At 35.3% G+C, this 23,045-nt stretch overlaps 1 protein-coding gene across 7 annotated transcripts in view; it reads left to right on the forward strand.

The window, feature by feature from the left end:
- Positions 1 to 2,670: 2,670 nt before the first annotated feature.
- LOC107100959 (guanine nucleotide exchange factor DBS-like) overlaps positions 2,671 to 23,045 on the forward strand; it is a 67,438-nt gene continuing 47,063 nt past the window's right edge. For 5 of the 7 annotated variants that reach the window (XM_015399663.1, XM_015399666.1, XM_015399668.1 and 2 more), the window contains exon 1: positions 13,146 to 13,323. In XM_015399663.1, coding sequence (XP_015255149.1) covers positions 13,161 to 13,323 — 163 coding nt within the window. In that variant the 5' untranslated portion in view covers positions 13,146 to 13,160. Of the gene's footprint in view, positions 2,753 to 11,336; positions 11,519 to 13,145; positions 13,324 to 23,045 lie in introns of those variants that run through there. The other 2 variants (XM_015399669.1, XM_015399664.1) reach the window with 2 other exon arrangements.

Here is a 23,045-nt window from a genome sequence, read left to right on the forward strand (position 1 = left end):
TTAAAGGTTTCCGCCTTAATAGCTCTCTACTGACACCTGCTGGTTGTGAGGTGTATATAACAGCAAACTCAAGCTGCAAATTAATTGCAACGTTCCAGCACCATTTTAACAATTATAACCCTGCATAACATATTTAAAAAATCTGCACATTTTTAATTACTTAAATTATATGGCAAAAACTAAAAGCACACACTAGGAAATACATTTAATCAATAAAGTAGAGGCAGCTGGATCCAACTATTTGGCTAATTGAGGAGGAGGAGGAGTTGTGGACTACTAAAACAAACAGGTAAGTTGAAGAAAACCTTTTGATCATCATAAATGTTGTTCTTTAAAATCAAAACGTTAGATTTTTTTTATTCATAATGTAGCAAAGTGATTTCATGTTTGGTTGCACAAACTGTTGGAGAGGGTCAATAAGTTATTAATATAGAAGATAAATCAATGACTTTCTGTTTGCCTAAATGTTCATCTTTATTCATTCCAATATTCAGGGTAAATTTAAAGTAAACATATTTTAACAATCTGGTCCAAAGAAATAAAAAAATAAAAACAAAGATAATGCTTGATTAGATACAGACTACAACGTTTCAAGCATTTATTTCTGGTAATTTGTGATAACTATGGCTTCCAGCTAATGAAAATCCTAAATTCTCGTTTTATATAAATCACTGCATCAATGCAGAAGGCTGGAGCTTTAATAAAGCCCTCTGAACGTTTGGCTCTTGTGTCTCATCACTTCTCAACAGCACTACATAGACACTTGTGGTTTAGATCATGAGAACCAGCTTGAAAACGCTTCCAATGTTGTTTCCCTTTTCAGGGTTTGCTTAAGAAATGCAACAGTTGCAGCTGATGTCCTCGATATGTCTGAGCATATGTCCTTCCAAACCAATTACCATGCAACATGTGTCACCAAGCAGCCTCTGGGAAGATGGTCTGTGCGCCATTACTGATGGTGGATCAGCTGGAAAAATAAATAACTATTCAGACCCTTCATATGTTTCAGCATGAACAAAAGATATTTTATTTTAAAGTTCACAGATTAAATATTATGAATTATTTGCTATTAATGTAAATATACCTTGTAAAGGCGGATGGCATCAGATCTGACTGGTTGTCTGAAACCCTTTTCAGACAGATAAAGCTTTGCTTTAAATGGGTTATGCCTTTCTAATCCGTCAGGGATCCAGATGTTCCCGTTGCTTTTACACTTTTTCCTTCCACTCAACTTTTAATCACTATCTTTCCTTTATTGTCCTTATAATGCTAAAAGCAAAGTATACATATCACTGCAGATGTTCACACAATTTGTTCCCCTCAACGATGAGAAAAGTTGGCAGAGAGTAGGTGGAAAAGAAACTCAGGTTTCACCTGCATGGCGTTGGCTCCAGAGAGCCCGTGTCTCTGATTAAACAAGCACTTAACATTTTAAATAGACTAGAACTCCATTTTTTGATGGATGACCTATTTGGCTACACTGTCGAACCAGGTATTGAACTTTTTACTAATCATTGATGTTCTTTTTTTATTGGTTTTAAGTCATATTTATTAAATTTAGTAAAAAATAATAACTTCTATATCTCAAGATATATATATATTTTTTGAGTGACTGATTTAATACAGTTTATTAACTATGCAGGAAACATCAACTGGACAGTATCCATGTCTTCTTTTGCGTTTTTTTCTTATTTTGACATACTTTGTGCGTATTCTCTTTGAACGAACAGATCAAGAAGTTTCCTCGCTGACACAAGCACTCCGAATCCCTCAAGACAAACAGTTGTCACGGTGCCAAACTGAAACCAAAAGTGAGTTTGTTTCCCTTTTCTGGAAAACACGCACATTTGAAATCTGCTGATGCCTCCATTTCCGCATCCTCTGGACTCCCCCCATCGTCCTCCTCCTTTGGCCACATCTAAAATACTTGGCTGTTAGAAGTGTCACATTGTGTTTGCACACAGAGCTCGCCCTCCTTGGTCTGTATTTAGACTGGCATATCACCACGTCACAAGATCTGGGTCCATATGACTGCGAGCCTGCTGCTGTATTGTCAAAGCAATGAAAGGGGCCTCTGTGGGGATAATTGAATAGAGAATTGAACAAATTTGGGCTGATTTTTCTTACCAGAATTCATCAGGTTCATGCGATAAAGCCCCCCCCACCCATCACCCATCATTAAAAGTAAAAATAAATCTAAAACTAACTGAATAGTATTTAGGATTTGGACAAAAACGCTTAGTGTTGTTTTTTTTTGGCCAGTTTTCATCATGTTTTGTTCTATATGAAAGCCTGAGATGATCACACGTGTCCAAAATGCTAGTGTAAACTAAGACCCATCTGAGTGGATCAAATTAGCAGCTCTAATGTCGTTAACACGGGTAGGAGAACAGAACCATGGAGGTCGTTATGTGTTATGCAATTAGAGAACTGTCTTCAGTGTCCCTTCCTTCCTCCCCCTCCCTCGCTGTGTTCAGCTGATCGAAATAAAAATCCTTCTGTTTCTTTTTCTCATTTACTTCGTTCTGAGCAGTTTCACCTGAGCTGTCCTCCTGCAGAACCCACACACATCTGAGACTTACTGCACTTGTTTATCTGTTACACTGCTAGAGGCTCTGACTCGCATGTGAAGAAGAAAGAGAGTTCACATTTTATTTTACTTTTTTTTTTCTTCATTCAGTAAATATGGGACAAAAGGCATCTTTGGCAGAAGAAGTGGACGAGACGGCTGAGGTGTTGTCGACAACCACCAGTAAGGAGCTCCGTCGATTTCTGACACTATTTTGCACTTCACTATTCAAATATAGGTTTTAGCCTCACACATGTGTTATAAATATGATAAATGCAAATAACATAAAAATGCAATTTCTTATTCCCTCCCACATTTCATTTTTCTATATTTAGTTAGGCTGTCTGAAGCCTTTGGATACAGAAGTATAATTACTGTGTTATGGTCTGCATAAATAAAAGAGTTAAGAGGTTGATTTAATATTGTAAAACTAAAAATGAAGTTCCAGTTGGACGTTAACATCAAACCTAAGTCGATGCCCAGTTTCGAATGTATTGATGATGAATTGTTTTAGCATGGTAGCACAGGGAGTGAAAGGAGCCCTCAGCATGATGCTGCCATTTCTTCTTGATAGTTGGTCTATAGTTGTTTGCCTCCATACTGTCAGCTCCACTACGCCTAACATACTTATCCTCAGAAACTATTTTCATTATAAACTGTAGTCATTGGTGAATCTCAGAGAAAGTTGAAGGTGGTTAGTTTAAAGAAACAGCTTTTTTATTGTTATCAGCATCAATAATAATCAAGTTTACTATCATATATCAATCTTATTTGCATGTTTTTTTTTTTACTTTGCTCATATAATTCTGGCCCTATATAGATTAACGGATTTCTAGAATAAATAAACTTTTGTACCCATACATGTTAAAACAATACTGAAACAAATGAAACATATGGAGGGCAAGAAGATTGTCAAAAAATAAGGACATTCAGAGTTATAAATCACTAATCTGTAATGTCCTGTCAATTTTTAAAGATTTTAACACAAATTGGAAGAAATAAATGACCTCTAATTTGCACTAACTTACTTGTATTTGACTTTATATATAAAATATTCCTCATAAATCAGGTTCTGAAATCTTCCCCCATCAATTTTAAGATTGGACAACATCAGTGAGTTTATCTAACTCCCCTAAAGTCAGCAGTAGAAAATAAACTTTCATACTCTCTGAAGGATTTTCCTCTTTTAAATCTCATAACAAAAGCAACGAATACTTCCCCAATGGCTGAGAAATAATAGCTTGTCTTGGTTAGTGTGCTTTAAATATTCTAATAAGAAAAAAACACACTTCAAGTCAAAGGCAGCTGGGATTACGGGCCGCTCCCTTGCAAATCTCGAAGTTATGAATCATAAATGTTACATTTTTATCAGCATCACATTTAAATCAGCCTTTTCATATAATAGATCTGCACTATAAATAATATCTTCTGCTTTGCGACTTTAACTAATATGAATCGGCTGGATTTTTACATGAATCCCCCTGTTTTTCTTTGTTAATAATGTTTTTAATCCTTTGTTCTGGCATCTTTCTCACCTCGTGTGTCAGAATTTTGAATCTCAGATATTTCTTTAAACTTTTATTGTGTTCCTTGGACCATAGAAGTCAGTAGTTTTGAATAGGAATTTTATTTTCTTATAGCTTTTACCTGATTTTATTATTTTCAACACTGCTTTATTTGAATCTTCTTAATGATAAATTAAATTTATTTATTTAAAAATTGCTTTTCTAGGCTAATTCCCCTGATTAAATTCATATGTAATCTTTTCTTTTAATAATAGCTTATTTTATTTATTTAAAAGAAATAAACTTTAAGGATGTTGTTGCTTTATGTTTATATGAGAACCGTCTACTGCTGCAGCTGCACTGGAGTCCTAAGTCAAAATCAAGGATTTTCTTTATGAAAAAATAATTTTCTTCATGAAATTACAGCCAAGAAAGGTCAAATTTTAAAAGCGTTTTATATAATATACTGTTTTAGTTGAGATAAAATGGTCAAAAGTTAAATCTATTGTATCTATTGTTGTCAGAGAGAGAAAAACCTTTGGACTTTGGTTAACTTTAGATCCCCTTTTACTCCTTGGTTTTATTTTATAAAAGTTTCCATGATGCCTGAAAGATGATTGAGGAGCCTTTATAGGTGTTGGAGTTAAGGCTGATAAATAATTTAATTCCTGGAAAATCAGGATTGTTTCTCCACCGATGCGCTCCTTGGGCTTCCATAGCTCAGGGTGACATCAGTTCATCACATTTCTTTTTCTTAGATATATATTTATAACTGAAAAACAAGCTGACTTTGTAACACCAGATGCTAACATTAAGTTTGTTCTCTTTTCATTGTTTGTTGGGAAAAGTTGTTTTACCAGCATTTTCACAGCTTCAATTTCATTTCCCTTTAAATCAAGGTTCCCTCCCAAAGGCAATGATTGTGAAAACTACTTTTTTGAAAGTAATGTACGTAATTTTTATTATAAAACTTAAGGAAGAAAAACAATCAATTGAAATTGGCAGGAAAAAAGAATCAGAGATTAGATTTTTAACCCGTATCACTTAGCCCCAGTTGGAGTCCTGGTAGCATAAAGTAAATGGCCAGCAGGTGAAGTGTCTTGCCCAAGGACACAGCAGCACTGAAAGCTGGAGCCAGGGCTTGAACCAACAACCCTGCAATTGCAGGGCAAACTCCTTCACCCGACGCCACTGTTGGTGGTTGAATGTTAGGTTAAATGGTTAAATCTCCTGAGAGAATAAACAGATCAATAAGCTTGTTTGGTTTCCAGCTCAGATAAAAGAACAATTTTGATTCTGTACGGTCCAATAACTCGTTTAGTAGGAGTCAAACTCTGCTAACACTGATTCTCTCCAGCTGTCTTTAATGAATGTTTCCTCTGTTTAGCGGCTTTTCACTCATTCCCTCTTTACTTAATAAATCTGGTTCCAAAGAGATAAACATTTGTTGTCATAATCTCTTCATGTTTGTATGGAAGAGGATTAGGGCCACTGAAAAAAGTTAACTGTTTTTTAAAATCTATTTCAGTTTAATATGGAAAAAAAAGTCAGAATTCTGAGATTAAAGTCAGAATTCTGAGATTAAAGTCAGAATACTAAGATTAAATTCAGAATACTGAGATTAAAGTCAGAATTCTGAGATTAAGGTCAGAATTCTGAGACTAAGCTCAGAATTCTGAGATTAAAGTCAGAATTCTGAGATTGAGGTCATAATTCTGAGATTAAAGTCAGAATTCTGAGATTAAGGTCATAATTCTGAGATTAAGTTCAGAATTATGAGATTAAAGTCAGAAATCTGAGATTGAGGTCATAATTCTGAGATTAAAGTGAGAATTCTGAGATTGAGGTCATAATTCTGAGATTAAAGTCAGAATTCTGAGATTAAGGTCATAATTCTGAGATTAAGGTCATAATTCTGAGATTGAGGTCATAATTCTGAGAAAAAAGTCAGAATTTAAAAATCTGTTGACTTTTTTTTTTTTTCATTGGCCCTAATCCTGTTCGGTATGTTTGCTTCCATTTCTGATGTGAGATTCATTTTTCCTTTACTGATTCCCTTGTGGTTTATTTGGTTTCTTCTTCTTTCTCTTCTTCTGTCATTTAGTGCTTTCTATATATGCTATTTTCTTTATTGTCTACTGAACATGTTACCAATTGCTGCCTTTTACTTTATTGATTATTGATCAGGTTTTGGATTTTTTAAAGAGCTGAAGATGGGAAAACGTGTTAAACCCATAAAAGGTGATTCCATTCAAACTTCTTTCTTAAACTAAAAATCGATTCCAAACTCCTGATTTAGTTTATAAATGTTAAAAACAAAATCAGGCTGGGTTTAAGTCTTCTTTTTTAAGTCTAGCTCTAAAAATATTGAGACATTTTCGAATCAAATAATTTTCTTCCATTTTTTCCTCTTTTATTTTAAAGTGGCAGTTTCTATGTGCTGCAATATAAAGCAGTTAGGTAATAAAAAGAAACCCCTAAAAAAATAAAAACTATTTACCCAACCCAGCTTTCACAAGCAAACTCTTAAGGACTCATAGTGGTTAAAATGAAGTGAGGAATAAAATTATCTATTTTCATTGCATAACTGTTCAAATGGCTTTATTGGGTAAAGTATGCTACCTACTTGTAGAGTAATATGACTTCAATGAAAATCTTACTTTAGTAAGATTCATTCATATATATATATATATATATATATATTATTTATTTAATTTTTTTCTTACCAAGATTAGTTAAAAAGTCTTTGCTTCGGCTCTCCACTCTAAATCACACGAGAAATGCATTGCTACTAATATTTGTGAGAGACAGAGACAAGTATGAATATTCAATTCCTTGGAAGTCGTAAATCAATTCCTAGTTTTCATGAGAACACGGGGTTCAAGAGTGATCTAAAAAAAAAAAAAGAAAATGTAGGAACAATTCGACTTCTTGTTAGAAGTTGACAGTGACTGTTCTGCTTCACTCATTAATAAATCTAATTGTGCAGAATACCAGATAATGAAAAGTGCATGAGCAGACTTTGCCAGTTACCTTTGAAGCTGTAAAGTCGGAATTTTGATGCTATTGTGTGGTGATGAATTAGGCGAAGCAGAAGATAATGCGAGCATCTAAAGGAGGAGGAGACCTTTGCAAATGGCACCAGTGTAATTTCTTCTTTCATTCATTTAGTAGCTGCAATTTCCAAGAAGCGCCAGGAGTGCTGGCATCAGGAGTTCCCACTGTTTTAGCTCCAGACTTCTTGAATGCACCATAAAAAGCAATGGTTTGCTAGTAATTTACAAGATTGTGCAATTTAAGATTTAACTTTGATGATTAAGCATCTTTTTTTTCTTTTATATCATATTCTTTACTTTTTTTTTTTTACCCAACCTAAAACACTTTTAGAATAGAGGTCATATTCTTCAAGATATTAAACAAACCCTGTCAGCTCATACCAATTTAAGTTAGTGAGAAAGTAAGAAACGTCATGTTTTCTTTATGAAACAAAAAAAAGCAGTGCACTTAAATAATCTGATTGCCGATTCCATAAAGATAAGCCTTCATTTCTCCCTGCCATTGGAAGAAAAAGAAAAGTTTTAACAAAAACTAAGTTAAAAGGAGGTTTTAAACAATATTATTTGGCGACAAACAGACATGTTTGTGATACTTGAACTAGATTTATTAGATATATATTGGAGGATGTTCTTTGTTCCGGGTGGATCACTAAAATAAGTGGTCCTCCTAATTGTCAATCATACTTGTGATATGTTTACATAAGACCATCCTTCTTGATCGTCCCCATTTTCACGCACCGGTGGTGAGTCTGACACAGTGGAAAAATTGCAAATATTCTTTTAGAAAGTAAGCTTGTATGAGCGATGTAAACAGCAACTTTTCAACAGAGCATGCACGAGGAGAAATGGGCTTGTGCACACTCGCACATGCGTTTACCGTAATAGGCGTTCCCTTTCGGAAGGCAGTACATGTATGTGCATTTGCATTTTAACTTTCTCTAACGTTATCTAGAATCTAGTTTTTACGGTATATTTATTGCATAGTGTTTGGTAGATGAACTCATGAACTCTCAGGGTATTTACATCACTTAATGTGCACCCTTCTCTAAAATAGTGATTTATAAATTATCTAAAAATATTTGCAAGTAAAAATTGTTTTAATTCAGGTTTAATTTGTCTGTAGAATCTATAATTAAAACCCTTTTATATGGAATAAAAAGAAATAAAATAAAAAAAATCTGGTAAAATGGATAAAAGATTTTTAAAGTCAGTAAAATATATATATATATATATATATATTTTTTTAACACATTGCCTCTTGATGGCCAGACCACAAGTTAGGAATTTTCAATACCACACAAAGCAAGTTTTTTTTTTTGTACTTCATAATAAACCAGGGGGTTTACAGAAAAATCATAATAAATAAAATTACATAAACAAGAAATGCATTTATTAAGGATTTCTTTTAAACAATTGACACCAAATAGACAATATGATAACTGAAAAAAATTATCTTTAATGTTTAAGGAAAAGCAGCAGCAGACAGTAATGATTGCCTTGATTTAAAGGTATAGAGCACAATCTTTTACTTCTAGGTGGATCACCTAAATAAGTGGTCCTCCTAAATGTCAATCATTCTGGTGATATTTTTACGTAAGGCCATCCATGTGCTCTTCCCATTAGGTATCTTTTTCCGCTTATGTTCACTTTCAGGCATATATGAGAGGTGAGCTACGGTTTCAGACAGTCACTGAAGTTCACCTTTCTCACGGTTCTTTGAAAATGGCCGAAGTTCATAAGAGAAAAACGGTCTACGAAATGCATGAGAAGAAAAGAAAGGCCTCAGAAGAGGCAGATATATCCAATAATGCTTATATGCCCGTAATCCCATAAACTATAAGGAAAATGTAAAAAGAAAAAAAATCTAAAAAGTAGGCAGAGTTTTTGTACAAAGAAATTGAATACTCAGTCATGCTTAAGTCCTAAAGGTATATCTTAAAAGGTTCGGTCAATTTTTGAAAAATAACTGAATCATAAAAAAACAAACAAATGGCTATTCCACGAGGCCTTACAATCTTATCGCCATATTTTGCGGTACTACAATAAAAATGATGATAAAACATACATTTTTCTTAGGTAACCGTATAGCTGTAACTGCATGCCACAGCAATCAGATCCCCACGATCACGACTACTCTTGAAATAGGTTACTTCAGGACACCTGTTATGGATTGATTGACTGCATATGACGCACTGCTTATTTTTTATAGTAGGATCATTGTACAAGGTTATTGCACAGGGTGTTTACATGGGTTTTTATATATATTTATATATATAGTTATTGCTCTGGGTGTCAAACACAGATAACAGGTTATTGCAAAGGGTACCAAATCGTAAATTGCACATTAGATATTGCTCAAGTTATTGCCGTTGTAGTGTTGCATTGCAGAGTGTGGTTGCAGCAGGGATGACTGACCTGTGGTTGCGCTCCTTTTTACAAACAGGGTGTAAGAATCTTTCACTAAAGGAGCTGCTCAGCTCCTCTACAGACTGGTGGAGAGGATGGAAGGTGTTCTCCATGATGGATGTAAGTCACTTCCTCCACTGAGTCCACTGTGACTAGGATAGAAGTGGCCTTTCTCACCAGTTTGTTCAATTGCATAAAGAAGCGGGATAGATCGTTAAACATCCTGTAGCAAACCATATTTAATCACATTCTTCAAATTTGCCCACTGAAAAAAAAAAAAAAAATATGAATATAAAAAATAAAATTCACAGTTCATATATTTTTATTTGTTTTGTATCATCAATTTTTCTAATTTTTTGCACAAATAGAATTGTTTTCATGACTAGAAATGTATCACAATCGTGATAAACAATACTATAAATGCCCAACCTTATATTACTTTGTTTTCATTTCTATTGCAGCTCTAACTCTATGTTTACATAGATTTTATTTAGACTTTTAGGATTTCCCTGCAAAAGCATAATGCATGTTTTCCAAAAATACTGGCCAGCTTCCCTTCCCTGTCCAAGCTGGAAACAAGCACCCCATCATTATAATGCTACACTAATATATCCTTTTTGACTGTAGGAAATTGTTGGAACTGTATTTTTATTGGGATTTAACAGCGGCTAAATCTTAATGCTTGTGACATAATTAACTTATTCTTGAAAAAAAAAAAAATATATATATATATTTAACCTTTCAGTTGATAAACACAATACCTTCTGTTACTCTATTAAATATATATATATATATATATAAAAAAACCTTGTAACAATAGAAGGAAAATTTTCAGTTGTAGAATTGGCAGAACTGGGGACGCGCTGGTGAAGATTCTCAGTCATCCAGGTCATAGTCATTCCGAAAAAAGGTTTAAAAAAACAAAAAACAAACCACTGGACTTTGTTTTTCCAAGTTTGAAGACATTTCTCTTCATATCTAGGAAGTTTTCTCAATTCAAAATGTCTGGAGTAGCGCTGAGTTACAGAACTGGGGACCATTTCCAAATGAAGTCTACACTGCAAAAATGATCTCAAAATCAGTAAAAAAAAAATTTATTTACCCTTAATTTGAGTAGGAAAGATGCTCTGCCAATGGAATGAGCATTTTTACTTTTAAAATTTGATAATTAAATATTATTTGCTAAAAATAAAAGACTAGAGTTGTTTTTTCTTATTTTAAATGTAAATTGTCTTATTCCATCTGGGGAAGGGTCTCTCTTATCTGTTCAATTGATGGAAAAATTTACTTCAGAAAAATATTAATAAATTTTTGCTCTACAAAAACGATCTCAAAATGAGTGAAAATGTCTTAAATTTAGTGTATTTACCCTTAATTTGAGTAGGTGAATCAGATGTTTCTCCAATGGAATTAGTATTTTTACTCCTGAAATAAGATAATTAGATAATATGCACTTGAAATTATACAATGTAATTGTTTTTTCTTAGTTTAAATGTAAATTGTCTTGCTCCATTTGCAAAGTTGTCTCTCTTACCTCTTAAATTAAAAAAAGCAACAAAAAAAAGCACTTATTTTGATTTAAAATGACTTATTTAGATTTCTATGTTTTGCCGTGTATAGACACTTTCATATACTGGTATGGTATAATGAGCTGTTAGGGGATTATTGTCCCACCCACCCTCCACCCCTCTTTTCCTGAGATAAACTCATGAAATAGCCACACACTGAGAAGACAGAAACAGCTCCAAAATGGAAGGAAAAGGGGACGAAATGCAGCAGGAACTGAGTTCACATTATTATTATTATTGACAAAAAAAACAACAAAAAACCTAAATGCTGCCATGTGAAAATGTCTCTTTTGGAGTTAATTCAAGACAGCCAAGAGTTGTTGTTTCAACTCCTGAGCAACGTGTCTGTATCTATCAACCTGCTGACCCGACAAACACAGCAGAGTCAGAGCCACCGACCACCCTGGACAAGAGGTTAGTGTGATCTACTCCAAGCCCCTTTGCACAGCTTTTATAGATGAAAAGCTTCTCTTTTTATCTATTTCTTTAACTTAGAGATTCACAGTTTCCTGCAGATTCGTTTTTTTATCTTTTATAATGTGGCAAAGATGACAGAGGAGGATTTCCTACCAGCAGGATCAGATATGGGACTCCAACTGTTGGGTTTCTCTAATTTTTTAAAATACAAGAAGTTTAATGGTAATTTTGCAGAATGATTAACAGAAAAAAAAGAAAGATCTAGTGTGGTGGTTTTTTTCAGCTCAGCAGACCAGGAGGGGCACTAGCGGACTTCTCCTTGGAGTGCTGTTACTGATTAGCCACAATGACCTCTGTTAGTTGCTAATTGCAATCTTACCCCTGGAGTCAATATTCAACCTTCATAGCCTCGATCTTACCAGTTAGTCAGTTGACAGACGGATGAATAGCTGGTGGAGCACAAAGTGGACCTCATCTAGCATGTCTTCCTGCTTCTGGAGTTGCATACAACCTGCAAAAAATACTAAAAATCATAAATCCACCCAGACATACACACAAGGTCAGTGTTTCATTTTCTTGCCGTTTTCTGCTTTTATAGATATAAGCATGTCTGAGCTTTGACTACTTGTAGGAAAATCGGTACGATTCACTCAGTGCAACTAAGTTAAAGGAAAACAAACAAAAAAAGCAAAGCTTCCATGAATTAGTGATATTTTAGTAACAGGATTTAATAAAAAACAGCTCAGATATTTGCTAAAAGTCTGATTTTTGTCTTAACTGTGATTCCATCTTTATCATGGGATATTAATTTTAAAGATTAGTGTTACTTTAGTAGCTTTTGAATAGGCAGACTGATCCATTTCTAACTCATATAGCTATTAAGCTTTATACTCAAAGCTAGGTGTTGAAGCATTTAGCATATCTAACATATCGTAACCTTCAATAAAAATATCACGACAGCTGTATAACATGATATTCTTCTTTTATTCTTAAAAATGGGTCATAACTCATGTTATGCAATTTCCTTTGCCATGACTGGTTTGCTGTAGCCTTATAAGGATTGAAGGAAAGCCTGGGATTATTCATGAGGCTGAACAGCAGATGAAGTCAGGGCTGAGCACAGCTAAACTTATCAAATTTAACTGAACTAAATCTTTAAAGTATCCTGCTCTGTTTATGATGCAACTCTATGTTTAACTTTCTTGAGGCACACTTGTGTATCTTCATTTTTCTAAATGAAATGGAGAATATGTCCCATGCTGCGTTTACCTTTGTTGCTCTTCAACCTTTTCCCAACAAACTTTTTCCTTCCACTCAACTTTTTATCTATATAACTGGATGCACAGATCACAATGACATTATATAGCTTAGTTGGCAAGGTTTGCAAATTCTGGAGGACATAGTATCAAATATCTCTTTTAATGCTTTTTATTAATATGTTTTATTGAGATCCACCTACAAACTGCAAGCAATTACTGGTTGAAAGATACAGTAGTTAGCTGGAAGAGGGAGGGGTGGAGGGATCGGGAGTGACGTGATCAAAAAGGAAATCTTGACAGGTGTGCAGCAGGAGCAGATAGGGAGAAACACGTGAAGAGAGCAGAGTGAAAACCTGCCGATACCCGTCCCTCAACCTGAGATGAAGACAGTGAGGGAAAAGGGGGAGAGTGAGAATATGAGGGAAGGCAGCGTAAAGCAGGAGTATGGAACAGAGAGATCTGTCTCTATTACGGTGGAGGAGATGAAGAGTTTCTACAGATATATGCACTGCTGCCAGCTGCTGCACAGTGGATTTTGCAGAGGTATGTATATGGATGCCTGTGATGATTTAAAAAAAAGCTTTCTGCTGTTGTTTAAAGATGGTGTGTAGATTAGACTTAAATAAACGCAATAAAGCACAAACTGCAAAATTCATAACTGCTATTTATTGGAAACGTACAGCTGAGCAAAATAAAAGTGCAAATTCCCAGGAAATTTTTCATTTCCTTTGTTCTTGTTTTCCAAGCAATGATCACATGGATCCTTCTAACATAATAATCCCTGAAAAAAATTGCTGACTTTTGAGGGGATTTTTTTTTTTTTACTTTTAGGTATGAAATGGCTGGATTTCATATAGGACTGTGCATGATTTGCATTATGAGCTTCAAAAAGAACTGCTTGCAACATTTGAGTCTAGATTTGCATATGTTTTCTTTCTCATCAAGATCTCGTATAACAAACAAAAAAAGAGAAGCGATCTTTTAAAGTTTAGATTTGAGTTCGTCCAATGGGGAAGCTTTCTGCTGTCCCTTTCTTGGGCGTTCAAACAATCCCTTTTGACGTTCGAACCCTCTGCTAAAGTCACTCTCTGAACAAATATTTGAAGTTCTCTTTAGTTCGTCCAAAGGGGCTGGCTCAGCTGTCGTTGTCCACCTCTTCTAAAAACACTCTAAACTGTGATGTTTAGGAACCGATGTGATAAGGGATTTAAAGTGACACAATAACACGCACAAAGAGAGCAAACGTGGATGTCTAACATCCTTGTTTACTTAAGGTGGCACGGAAGAGGTGTGCATTTCAGTAAATGCTAGTATTTGTCTACTATTGATCAAACTGCTTAACAGATAAAGATATCTTATGAGAAGACTAAAGTATTTTCTTTCAGATTTTAAGCTCCTTGCACATTTTAGGGATCGTACAGGTCTATTTATGGGAGCTTTGTTCTGCATTTAGACATGATGGTATTATTTTTAGTAACTCATGTGTGCCACAGACAAAGACAGCGCTGTGTCTCTGCTCTGCATCATGTTTTTCTGGTTAAAGTTGTTAACGGGCATGATATATCAAACATGTTAAAGACTGTTTGCTGAGGTTCAAACGAAGCTTTGTGGGGAAAAAAAGGACATTAGGTGATTATTTGGTATTTTAGATACTGTTTATCTGCTGTGATCTTCATAAACAGACACCGCTCTGGTTTATAGATGGTTTGAAAAGGAGGAAACGGCCTCTGATCAGGAGTCGTGTGAATAGAAAAGCTTTGTCGGTGACATCGGTCTGAGCAGAACGGGGAGATATTTGGTTACCGATGATGGAACGATAGCCGTCGCTCAAAAACGTCATGTGTCAACCTTGCCAGAATACAATTGCTAAATCTTTGAGATGGATCCCTTCAGCCTTTTATCAGCTGTTGAGGCTGGTGGCGCTGGTATCATGGTATGGGGGATGTTTTGTTCACCCAAAGTCCCATTAGCCATTATTCAGTGCCACTACCTTCCTCCTTAAAACTAAAAATCATCTCAATCTCTACACATGCGACCCTTTGCTGTCACCAGATCTATCAATACGATACAGTTCATCACAAAGTTTTAAAACTGTTCTGAGTGCAAAGAACCTTATAGAGAGTTGATAATAGTCCCTCTTAGAAGCTCTGGGTACCAAGGATTAAAGAGGTAAAACTTGGACCCTTGTAATGCGGCGTGGAGGATATAACTTTACCTTTGTTTTGTCGCAAAAAAAAGGAAGAAAAGAAGAGATTGGATGAAGGATTCATGTTTTTCTTTTTCAAGAAATAAACCCAAGGCTGATGGGGCCACTTTATCCATGTTTCAATGTTAGCATAACATTAGAATTAAGTATCAAATTGGCCAAAAAGACATGCAAAGAACCAGAAACCTAAAAGAATCGTGAAATGTTTTTCCAATAATTTTTATACCAATCATTTTCAACATTTTTGAGGTTTTGAGTTCCTAAGAGTCTTTGGCAAGAATTTTTGATTTATCAAGTTTATTAAAAGGGTCAATCTATAAAATGCCAATCTTTCCTCTGCACCCTGAATAAAGGGAAAAACACTGACTGATCGGTGACCCAATTATTGGTAAATGAAGATTGTCAAATGATCGCTGTTCATTGCAATGTTCGGAGGTAAAATTGTAAGTGGAGCAATTCATAATGACAAAAGTGACTGCAACCATGATGGCTTCTAGGTTGCTTCTCTGTTCACTTCATAAAACGCGACTCTTAACATGATCCCCTTTCAGTCTATCCTTGATGGTTTTTCATGGACAGGAGTGTTTTTCCTTGCTGCCATTATTTGGTCAATGATTTCAGCATCATTGTCTTTGCAGGAACAGTCACACCTGCTGCCATTTCTGGGTGAGCTCTGTAATGGCGGCTACCAAATCCCTTTCTAACGCTTTCTCTACAAAAACGGAACTGTTTTTTTTTTTCTTTTTTTTTTTATTAACAGCAATATCCTTGCCTTGAAATACCATTTGATGCAAAAAGATGATGACAGCAAGTATTTCTGCAGAGGTGAACATGGTTCACAGAACAAAATCATTAGTAGGCACCACTCCCTTTTAAAGTGGATACTCTTCCTTTTTTTATTCAGTCTGAATGACAGAAAAATAGCAGCTGCCACGTCTTTAATCTTGTCCCTTAGCAAATTGAATTATTATATAAAAAAAAAGGCAAAGAGACATTTACTAAAACAGAAAATCATATTCTTGTGATTTAAGTTTATCATTCAATCATCTCTCATTAACTGTAATTCATTGGAGTATTTTTGATATTGATTCCAACCAAGAGTTGCACGTTTCCTCCATTGTCCATTAATGCTGTTAATTATTAGTAAATCACAAAACTTTTTTGAGCAAAGCCGGCAAAAGTTTCTCCTCGCAAAGTCGATTCAGCTGCAGAAGAAAAGTGTTGGAAGTTCGGAAAAGAAAATGTTGGATGGTTGGTTTAACTGACCCATATCTAGCAAAGCCCGATCTCCTATAAAAGCTAAAACACATACAGTGGAAATACCGGTAAGGTAACTATTAAGAGGTATTTTTCAAACTACATTGTTGGAAATTATGTAACAGTGATAAACAAACTCATGACACCATTAAAGCCTCCTGATTTTTAAAGGTCAGCTGCTTTTTTTTGGGGTCTTCCTGTGTTATTCCCCAGTCATCTACGCCTTTCCCTTTAACAGTGATCCTTCCTCTTTCTTCAGTCATCTGATGTTAAAAGTTCTCCTTTCTCAAAGCAGTTTCTGTTAATTGCTCCTTTTTGTTTCTGTTTTTTTTAGCTACTTCAACTCTCTAATTTTTTCAATGTTTTCACTGCAGAATGCTCTGTGTATCTAACGCCCAGAGCATGATGCTGCTGCCCCCGTGTCGCAAAGTGGGTTTAGTTGTATTTGTGCCTACGGGTCCTTTTATGAATGGCATGTTTTTCTTTATTCTTCATCAGACTGATAATGATATAATTTAGATCCTTTTAAAGAATCCTTTCCTAGAACCTGACATCTTAACAGTGTCCTATACATCAGCAGGCTGAAAATTAGAGATAAAACATCTTTTATGCAGCTTCAGAAGAATATTGTTGCAAGGATTTGCCTGCACAACAATATCTGTGTAACTAGTAGATGTCTGATGCTAATGGTTCTGCGTTTTACAAGAGAAGACAAGATTATAGACTTTCCACACTTACATATTGGACATCAAAATAGGCAGTGGAGTCAAAACAGAATGACACTGTTTATTGAATATTGATTGTTGGTGTGTCATATTTTAAGAAGATTGGACTTGGCTTTCTAACTAACTTTGTTTCTGACTGTAGAAATAATGCTGAGTTGATGGGTTCAGGCGTTTGCTCAAAGGGAAAAAGAAAATTGGCCTAATGGCTTCCTGCAACCGAATATCTTCATCTTCATGATCTGTTGTGCTTGTCAGAGAGTTTAGGCTTGCAATCCATTCAAGAGGACTTGCTACTGTATGTTAAATCCATAATAATAATAATTAATTAAAAAGTAACATGGTTTTGACAAGTATGTTGTTCCAACTTCTGTAAAGAAGTTTGTGTTTCCTGCTTTAGGTCCGATTCATTTTTAGTCTTGTGAGTCATTTCTAAATTAGTGTGTTCCTGTTTACTCTCAAACGGGCCAATTTGTTTGATCTTACTGTGGAGGAGGTGAGCAGTGTTTCTACTGTGGAGACACAGAAGTCTTTTTCTAGAAATGAAGCTTCAGCTGGAAGCTGCTGTGCCTGCAGTCTGCATCATATCCCTTTTAACAATAAATAGACATCCGTAGCAGTCTGCGTAACATCCTTTAGAAAGAAAACAGACACAGGTGCGCATTTATTTCCCCTTGAAAATTTTGCATTATATGTCATTAATGTTATTAGTGACAATTTTGCACGCTTTGCATATTTAATATCTTTTAATGTCATAGAACTTTTTAGCAAAAAAAGTTTTTACAAAAGGCAGCAAAGGAGGAAAATGCATTTCTACCTCCATGAAACTACTCGGTATCAGTCCTGAGTTTCAGTTGCATTCGACCAGGGCTCAGCAACCCGCGGCTTCCTGGAGCTTTTTCAAAAATGAATGAAAATGGAAAAAGATCGATTTTTTTTTGTTTTAATTTGGTGTGTATGAAGTCAAGTATTCATTCTGTTCTCCAATGCTGTAAAAATGTGCATTATCAATATATTCAAACAATAAATGCAAACGTTTCTGTCAACGAAGATTTGCCTTTTAGCCTGCAACACACGTTTCAGCACGGTGCGGTGCCAGGCAGGTGGCGGTTTTAAACAAACTGACGGGTGTGTCTTATGCCATGGATTCCGAGGTGGTAAAAAAGGAGACAGTTGATGAGAACAGAGAATTCAAAGAAGATGGACCAAATAATTTGCTTTCATTACCAATGTGGAAGGATTGTCTGAATGTCTGCTTTGTAATGAGACTTTGTCAATTAATAAAAGAGTAATTTGGACAGGCAATTCCAGCGAAGGCATGCTAAATATGCAGCCGACCAACAAGTTGGGAGTAAGAGAAAAAGTGTGATTGCAGAACTTCTGAATAAATGACAGGAGAGCAAAGATAGATTTAAGAAGTAGATTGCATCTCCAAACTCCACTACTGCTGCTAGTTTGGTTGCAAGGATGGAAATCCGTTCACAGATCCAACAGGTAGTGCTCTTATGCAGGTATTTTGAATTTTTACCCCCAAATCCTTAAAATAAAAATGACAATTTTTTTTTGTGCTTCTATAATTTCATCAATGACACAAAGCCTAATACATTAATATTGTAATGCAATTTAAACTTAAAGCACCAAATATCGTACAGCAACACAGTCACATAATGTGACATTTGCTCCAGGATAAACATTTAATCATGAATGCTTATTATATATTTAAGTCCATATAATCCATTTTTATAGTGGGCTAATACACTTAAAGCCCGTGTTGCCATACAGGGCTTATATAACAGATTTATTTTAGTTTTTTTGGTCTAATATGGCTCTTTGAACAGTTTAGGTTGCTGACCCCTGCATTAGATGATCTACTTCTCAGGTAAATAACAGTCTGCCACACTTTCATTTACATTTAAACCTAAAGGATTTGTAATTTGATCCTTAGATAACTGAGCCTTCCATTGCAATGTTTACTTTACTGCCACCAAAATATTACATTAATTACAGATTGATAAAATTTCTTAATCTCATACAGTGCAATGCAAACACTCTGTCTGCACTGATGAAGAGCAACTCTTATTGGGACGCTTGATACAGAAACTGCACAACCTGCTTCCTAAATATTTAACCTAATAACTACCTCTTTGCTTGGGAGGACTCGGTAAACAATGAACCTAGTTTCCCAGAAGGTGTGTTGATACTTTGAATATATTTAATAAAATAAGAAAAAGTAGGCAGAGGATTATCATAAGCAGTACACATACGGTACTTAAATGATGTGACCTGGGTTGGTGTCCTGCTAAATCGGCTTAACTTCGGTCCTTAAAGGGTCCATGGCAAGATGGTAAACGGTGTAATATCAGCTTTAAGTTACTAAAATTGTCCCCCTAATGCTTGAAAGGATGTTATAAAATCACAGTTTGGGATCAATTCTTAAAGTTTTCTCAGCTCCAGTCAGCCAAGTTCCACCGATCCAAAATATCAGAGGATTGTCTGCAAATATAACAGATCTACTGACATGCATATAAAAATAGCCGTTGTTTGCCTCTTCTTTGAATTTCTGATTAATAGGAGTGTCCTCATCTGATACCAGATATCTGTTTGATATCAGCTAAAAAACTAATATCAGATGATATTGGACGGTAACTAATATCTCCCATATTTAGGCATCTTAATAGAAACTCTCTGCTTCTGTTTCTTTAAGTCATTGATTAATATTACATGGGTCAGTGGGTTTAGTTATCACATGATCAAAGCATTCGTGCTAAAATCTGATCAGGTTAATATCAGTATCGCTCCATTTGCAAAGTTGCAATACGGATATCTTATTGTTAATTAAACAGTTGTATCTGGACACCCCTATTATTAATATACACTGGAAAAAAGATCTAGAAATAAGTAAACATTTCTTAAATGAAGTGTATTTACCCTTAGTTTAAGTAGGTAAATGAGATAGTTTGCCATTGGAATGACTATTTTTACTTTTAAAATAAGATAATTAGATCATATGCACTTAAAATAAGCCAATGCAATTGAGTTTTCTTGTTTTAAGTTTAAATTGTCTTCTTCCATTGGCAAAGTCTCTCTTTTACGTCCTTAATCCAAAAACAAAAGCACTTATTTTAAGAAAAAATGACTTATCCAGATTTAAATTTTTTCCAGTGTAGGGAAGGACTGCAATCCTCTGATAAGAAATGTCTCTAATAGAAGTGAACCAGAGACCCTTGCAAGAAAGAAATGTAATCTGATTAGGGATTGAGTATCAATTTAAATTTCAAGATTTTTATGATCTGATCTGGTCTGATCTCAAATTGTATTGCATATATAAAAAAACTTTTTTTACTTATACCTGAATTACACAACGTTGTAGTTTCACAGCTTATAGCTACCTGTATTATATCAACATTCAACAGCAAACTGATAAAGGAATGTTTGTTTATAGTTGCTGTAAGAACAGTGGAAAATGCATCTGTAGTAGAGCATTCAAAAACTATTGATTTTATTTATTTAGACATTCAAAAGTGCATTCGCTGGTTTTCTTAGGGTCGTCCTTCTGCTCATTAGCAGGATATTTTGCTTTAGCATTTTCTCCTCTGTTGTAAAATTCATGTTTCCATCATTCGCAGAAGGATTCAGGAGCAGTCCCATACCATCACTCTAACCCCACCATGTCTGACTGTTTATTTGTTGTTACTTTTAAGCCAAACGTAATTAGAGTAAGACTTTCTAAACTGTTCCAGCTCCACCAGTCCACAGAACATTGGAATAGCATTGAAAATCTTCATTAGCTGCCTGGATAGCCAGCCTATGTCTTTCAGTCCCTTTACAATAAACCATTAATGTCTCTTTGAGCATTACAGCAGCTCAGCAGCTGTTTTGAGTTGCAGCAAACTTGGCTTCTATAGGTTCGCTTGAGGTGTTGCAGTTCAGTCTCTCCTAACTCTAACCGATTAAATATTTTTATAGCAAACAGGTTGATTGTATTTTTATTTCTTATACCAGAGCATGGTGTCTCTATTTTTAACCCTTTTAGCCTACGTGATTTCGACGGAAAGTTACTCCTTGTTATGAGGGAAGCAGGGATTCTGCTTTTTGAATCAAGTCAGCCTGTTTTAGGTTGTTTTCTTTCCCTCTGTTGATATGTTTGTTTAATTAGATGATTGTTGTCTTTTTCATGTATTTACTCAGGCTAGAAAGGTTTTATGGAAAGACAGAAGTAGGTTTAAAAAAACTAAAGTGTCTTCTAGTCTCACAGCCATTGTGCATTTTAGCCTGTTTAATATATCAACTAAAAAAATCCTCTGAATTTCTTTTAATCTTAATCTCATTTCCAATATGAGATTCATTTAAGCATTTAGACTAATTTGAATGACAAGTCTCATTCTGAAATTGTCTTTAATCTCTTTTTGCCTAATCACATTTTAACCAAAAGGAACATGTTCAGATGATTAGAAGCAAAAGCTATTTTTATTCTAATATAATTAGACATGTTCTACTTTGTCTCAATGTAAAAAGTCTATTTATAATGTGGATGTAGTATGCCTGATCACGAACATAATCATGAGATGAATAAGAGCACTGTGCAAGATAATAAGACCTTTAATGTTATGAGGGCAATGTGAGGACCTGTGAGGACTCCCTGTCCCTGCATTTTTACTTTAGACTTAGAATTGCCATAGACATTAGCAGAGCTCGTCTTTGATCATGTAAATGAAACAATTTCTCTAATGGCAACACTTTTTCATAACGCTTGTGTGAAACAATTACTAAAAGTATCGGGTCTGTCCAGGGTCGGACTGGGAAAGATTTTCGGTCATTTTTCCATCTACCCCACACTTGCACGAAGCCAGCCAGAAACCCACTCACACATACTAGGTCTATAACGCAAGCCTGAGTGTTGTAAAAACACCAACATAAACCAATTCAAGAGTGAATACATGAAAGCTCATAAATAAGCATTCACTTCAAGTCTAGGTGGCATGTGGGCAATGAAACGGAATTATGTAAACAGATGCAAAACCCCTTCATGCACCGCAACATATTTTTGCGAAATATTCGAACATAAATTCGCCAAATGTAAGAGGAACATTGTGGTTTAGTTTAAAGAAGGCATTTTAGTTTTATTATAGTTTGGTTTGTTGCAAGGATTTTACGGTTTGAAGAAATAGAAAATGACACCATATGCCAACCATCACAAGGATGTGCATGACAAGGAAGGGCTATATATACTTCATGCATCATCTAGGTAGTTAATATTGTATTACTTCTTAAACTCCTAGAGTTACTTATTGTCACAGGTAGGAGCTTCGGCCGGAGAGGAAATGTTGGGGCCGGTATGATTTAAGGAGGGCCGGCCTATGCACGCTGAAATTAGGACCGGCCCACCGTATCACAGATTACCATTCCGAGCCTGGGTCTATATGCCTGCATTTTGAATGGATGTATTAACAAGCTAACTTACTTGGTCTTCCATTGGCAGAACTCTGTTATTCAATGGCTCTGCATGAACCTAAATCTAGACCTATTATCAGAATTCAGAATTCAACTTTTATTGCCATTACTTTGTCACAAGTACAAAGCAACGAAATTTACCTTTTAACCCATCCCTATGGGGAGCAGTGGGCTGCCATTGTGCGGCGCCAGGGGAGCAGTGTAGGGGTTAAAGATCTTGCTCAGGGACCCAGAATGGCAGTCAATGGGAGTGGGGCTTGAACTCTGAACCTCTGGGATCCAAGCGCAATGCTCTAACCGCTAGGCCACCACTTCCTCTTTGCACAGTTTGGGGATCTGGGGCATAGCTTAAATAAACATTTTCACAGCTTATCTTTGTCAAACCTGACTCTGAGCTTAAGCTTTTTTGAATAGTAAAGCAAATCAGTTTCTAGATGCATAACACTGGTAGAGATAGAAATATAGTTTCATGTATTGACTGTAGGGCTCTATGAAAATGAACATAATTTCTAATTATTTGTAAAAAAAAAAAAAAAAAATTAAAAAAGGAGAAAAAAAAGCCCTTTTACTTTCTGTATGCTTTCATCTGTAACAATGTCCAGATAAGAGGGAAAGTTTGAGTCTCTTTT

Source organism: Cyprinodon variegatus, unplaced genomic scaffold, assembly GCF_000732505.1.
Source record: "Cyprinodon variegatus isolate N-32 unplaced genomic scaffold, C_variegatus-1.0 Scaffold1036, whole genome shotgun sequence".
NCBI classification, from domain to species: Eukaryota; Metazoa; Chordata; class Actinopteri; order Cyprinodontiformes; family Cyprinodontidae; genus Cyprinodon; species Cyprinodon variegatus.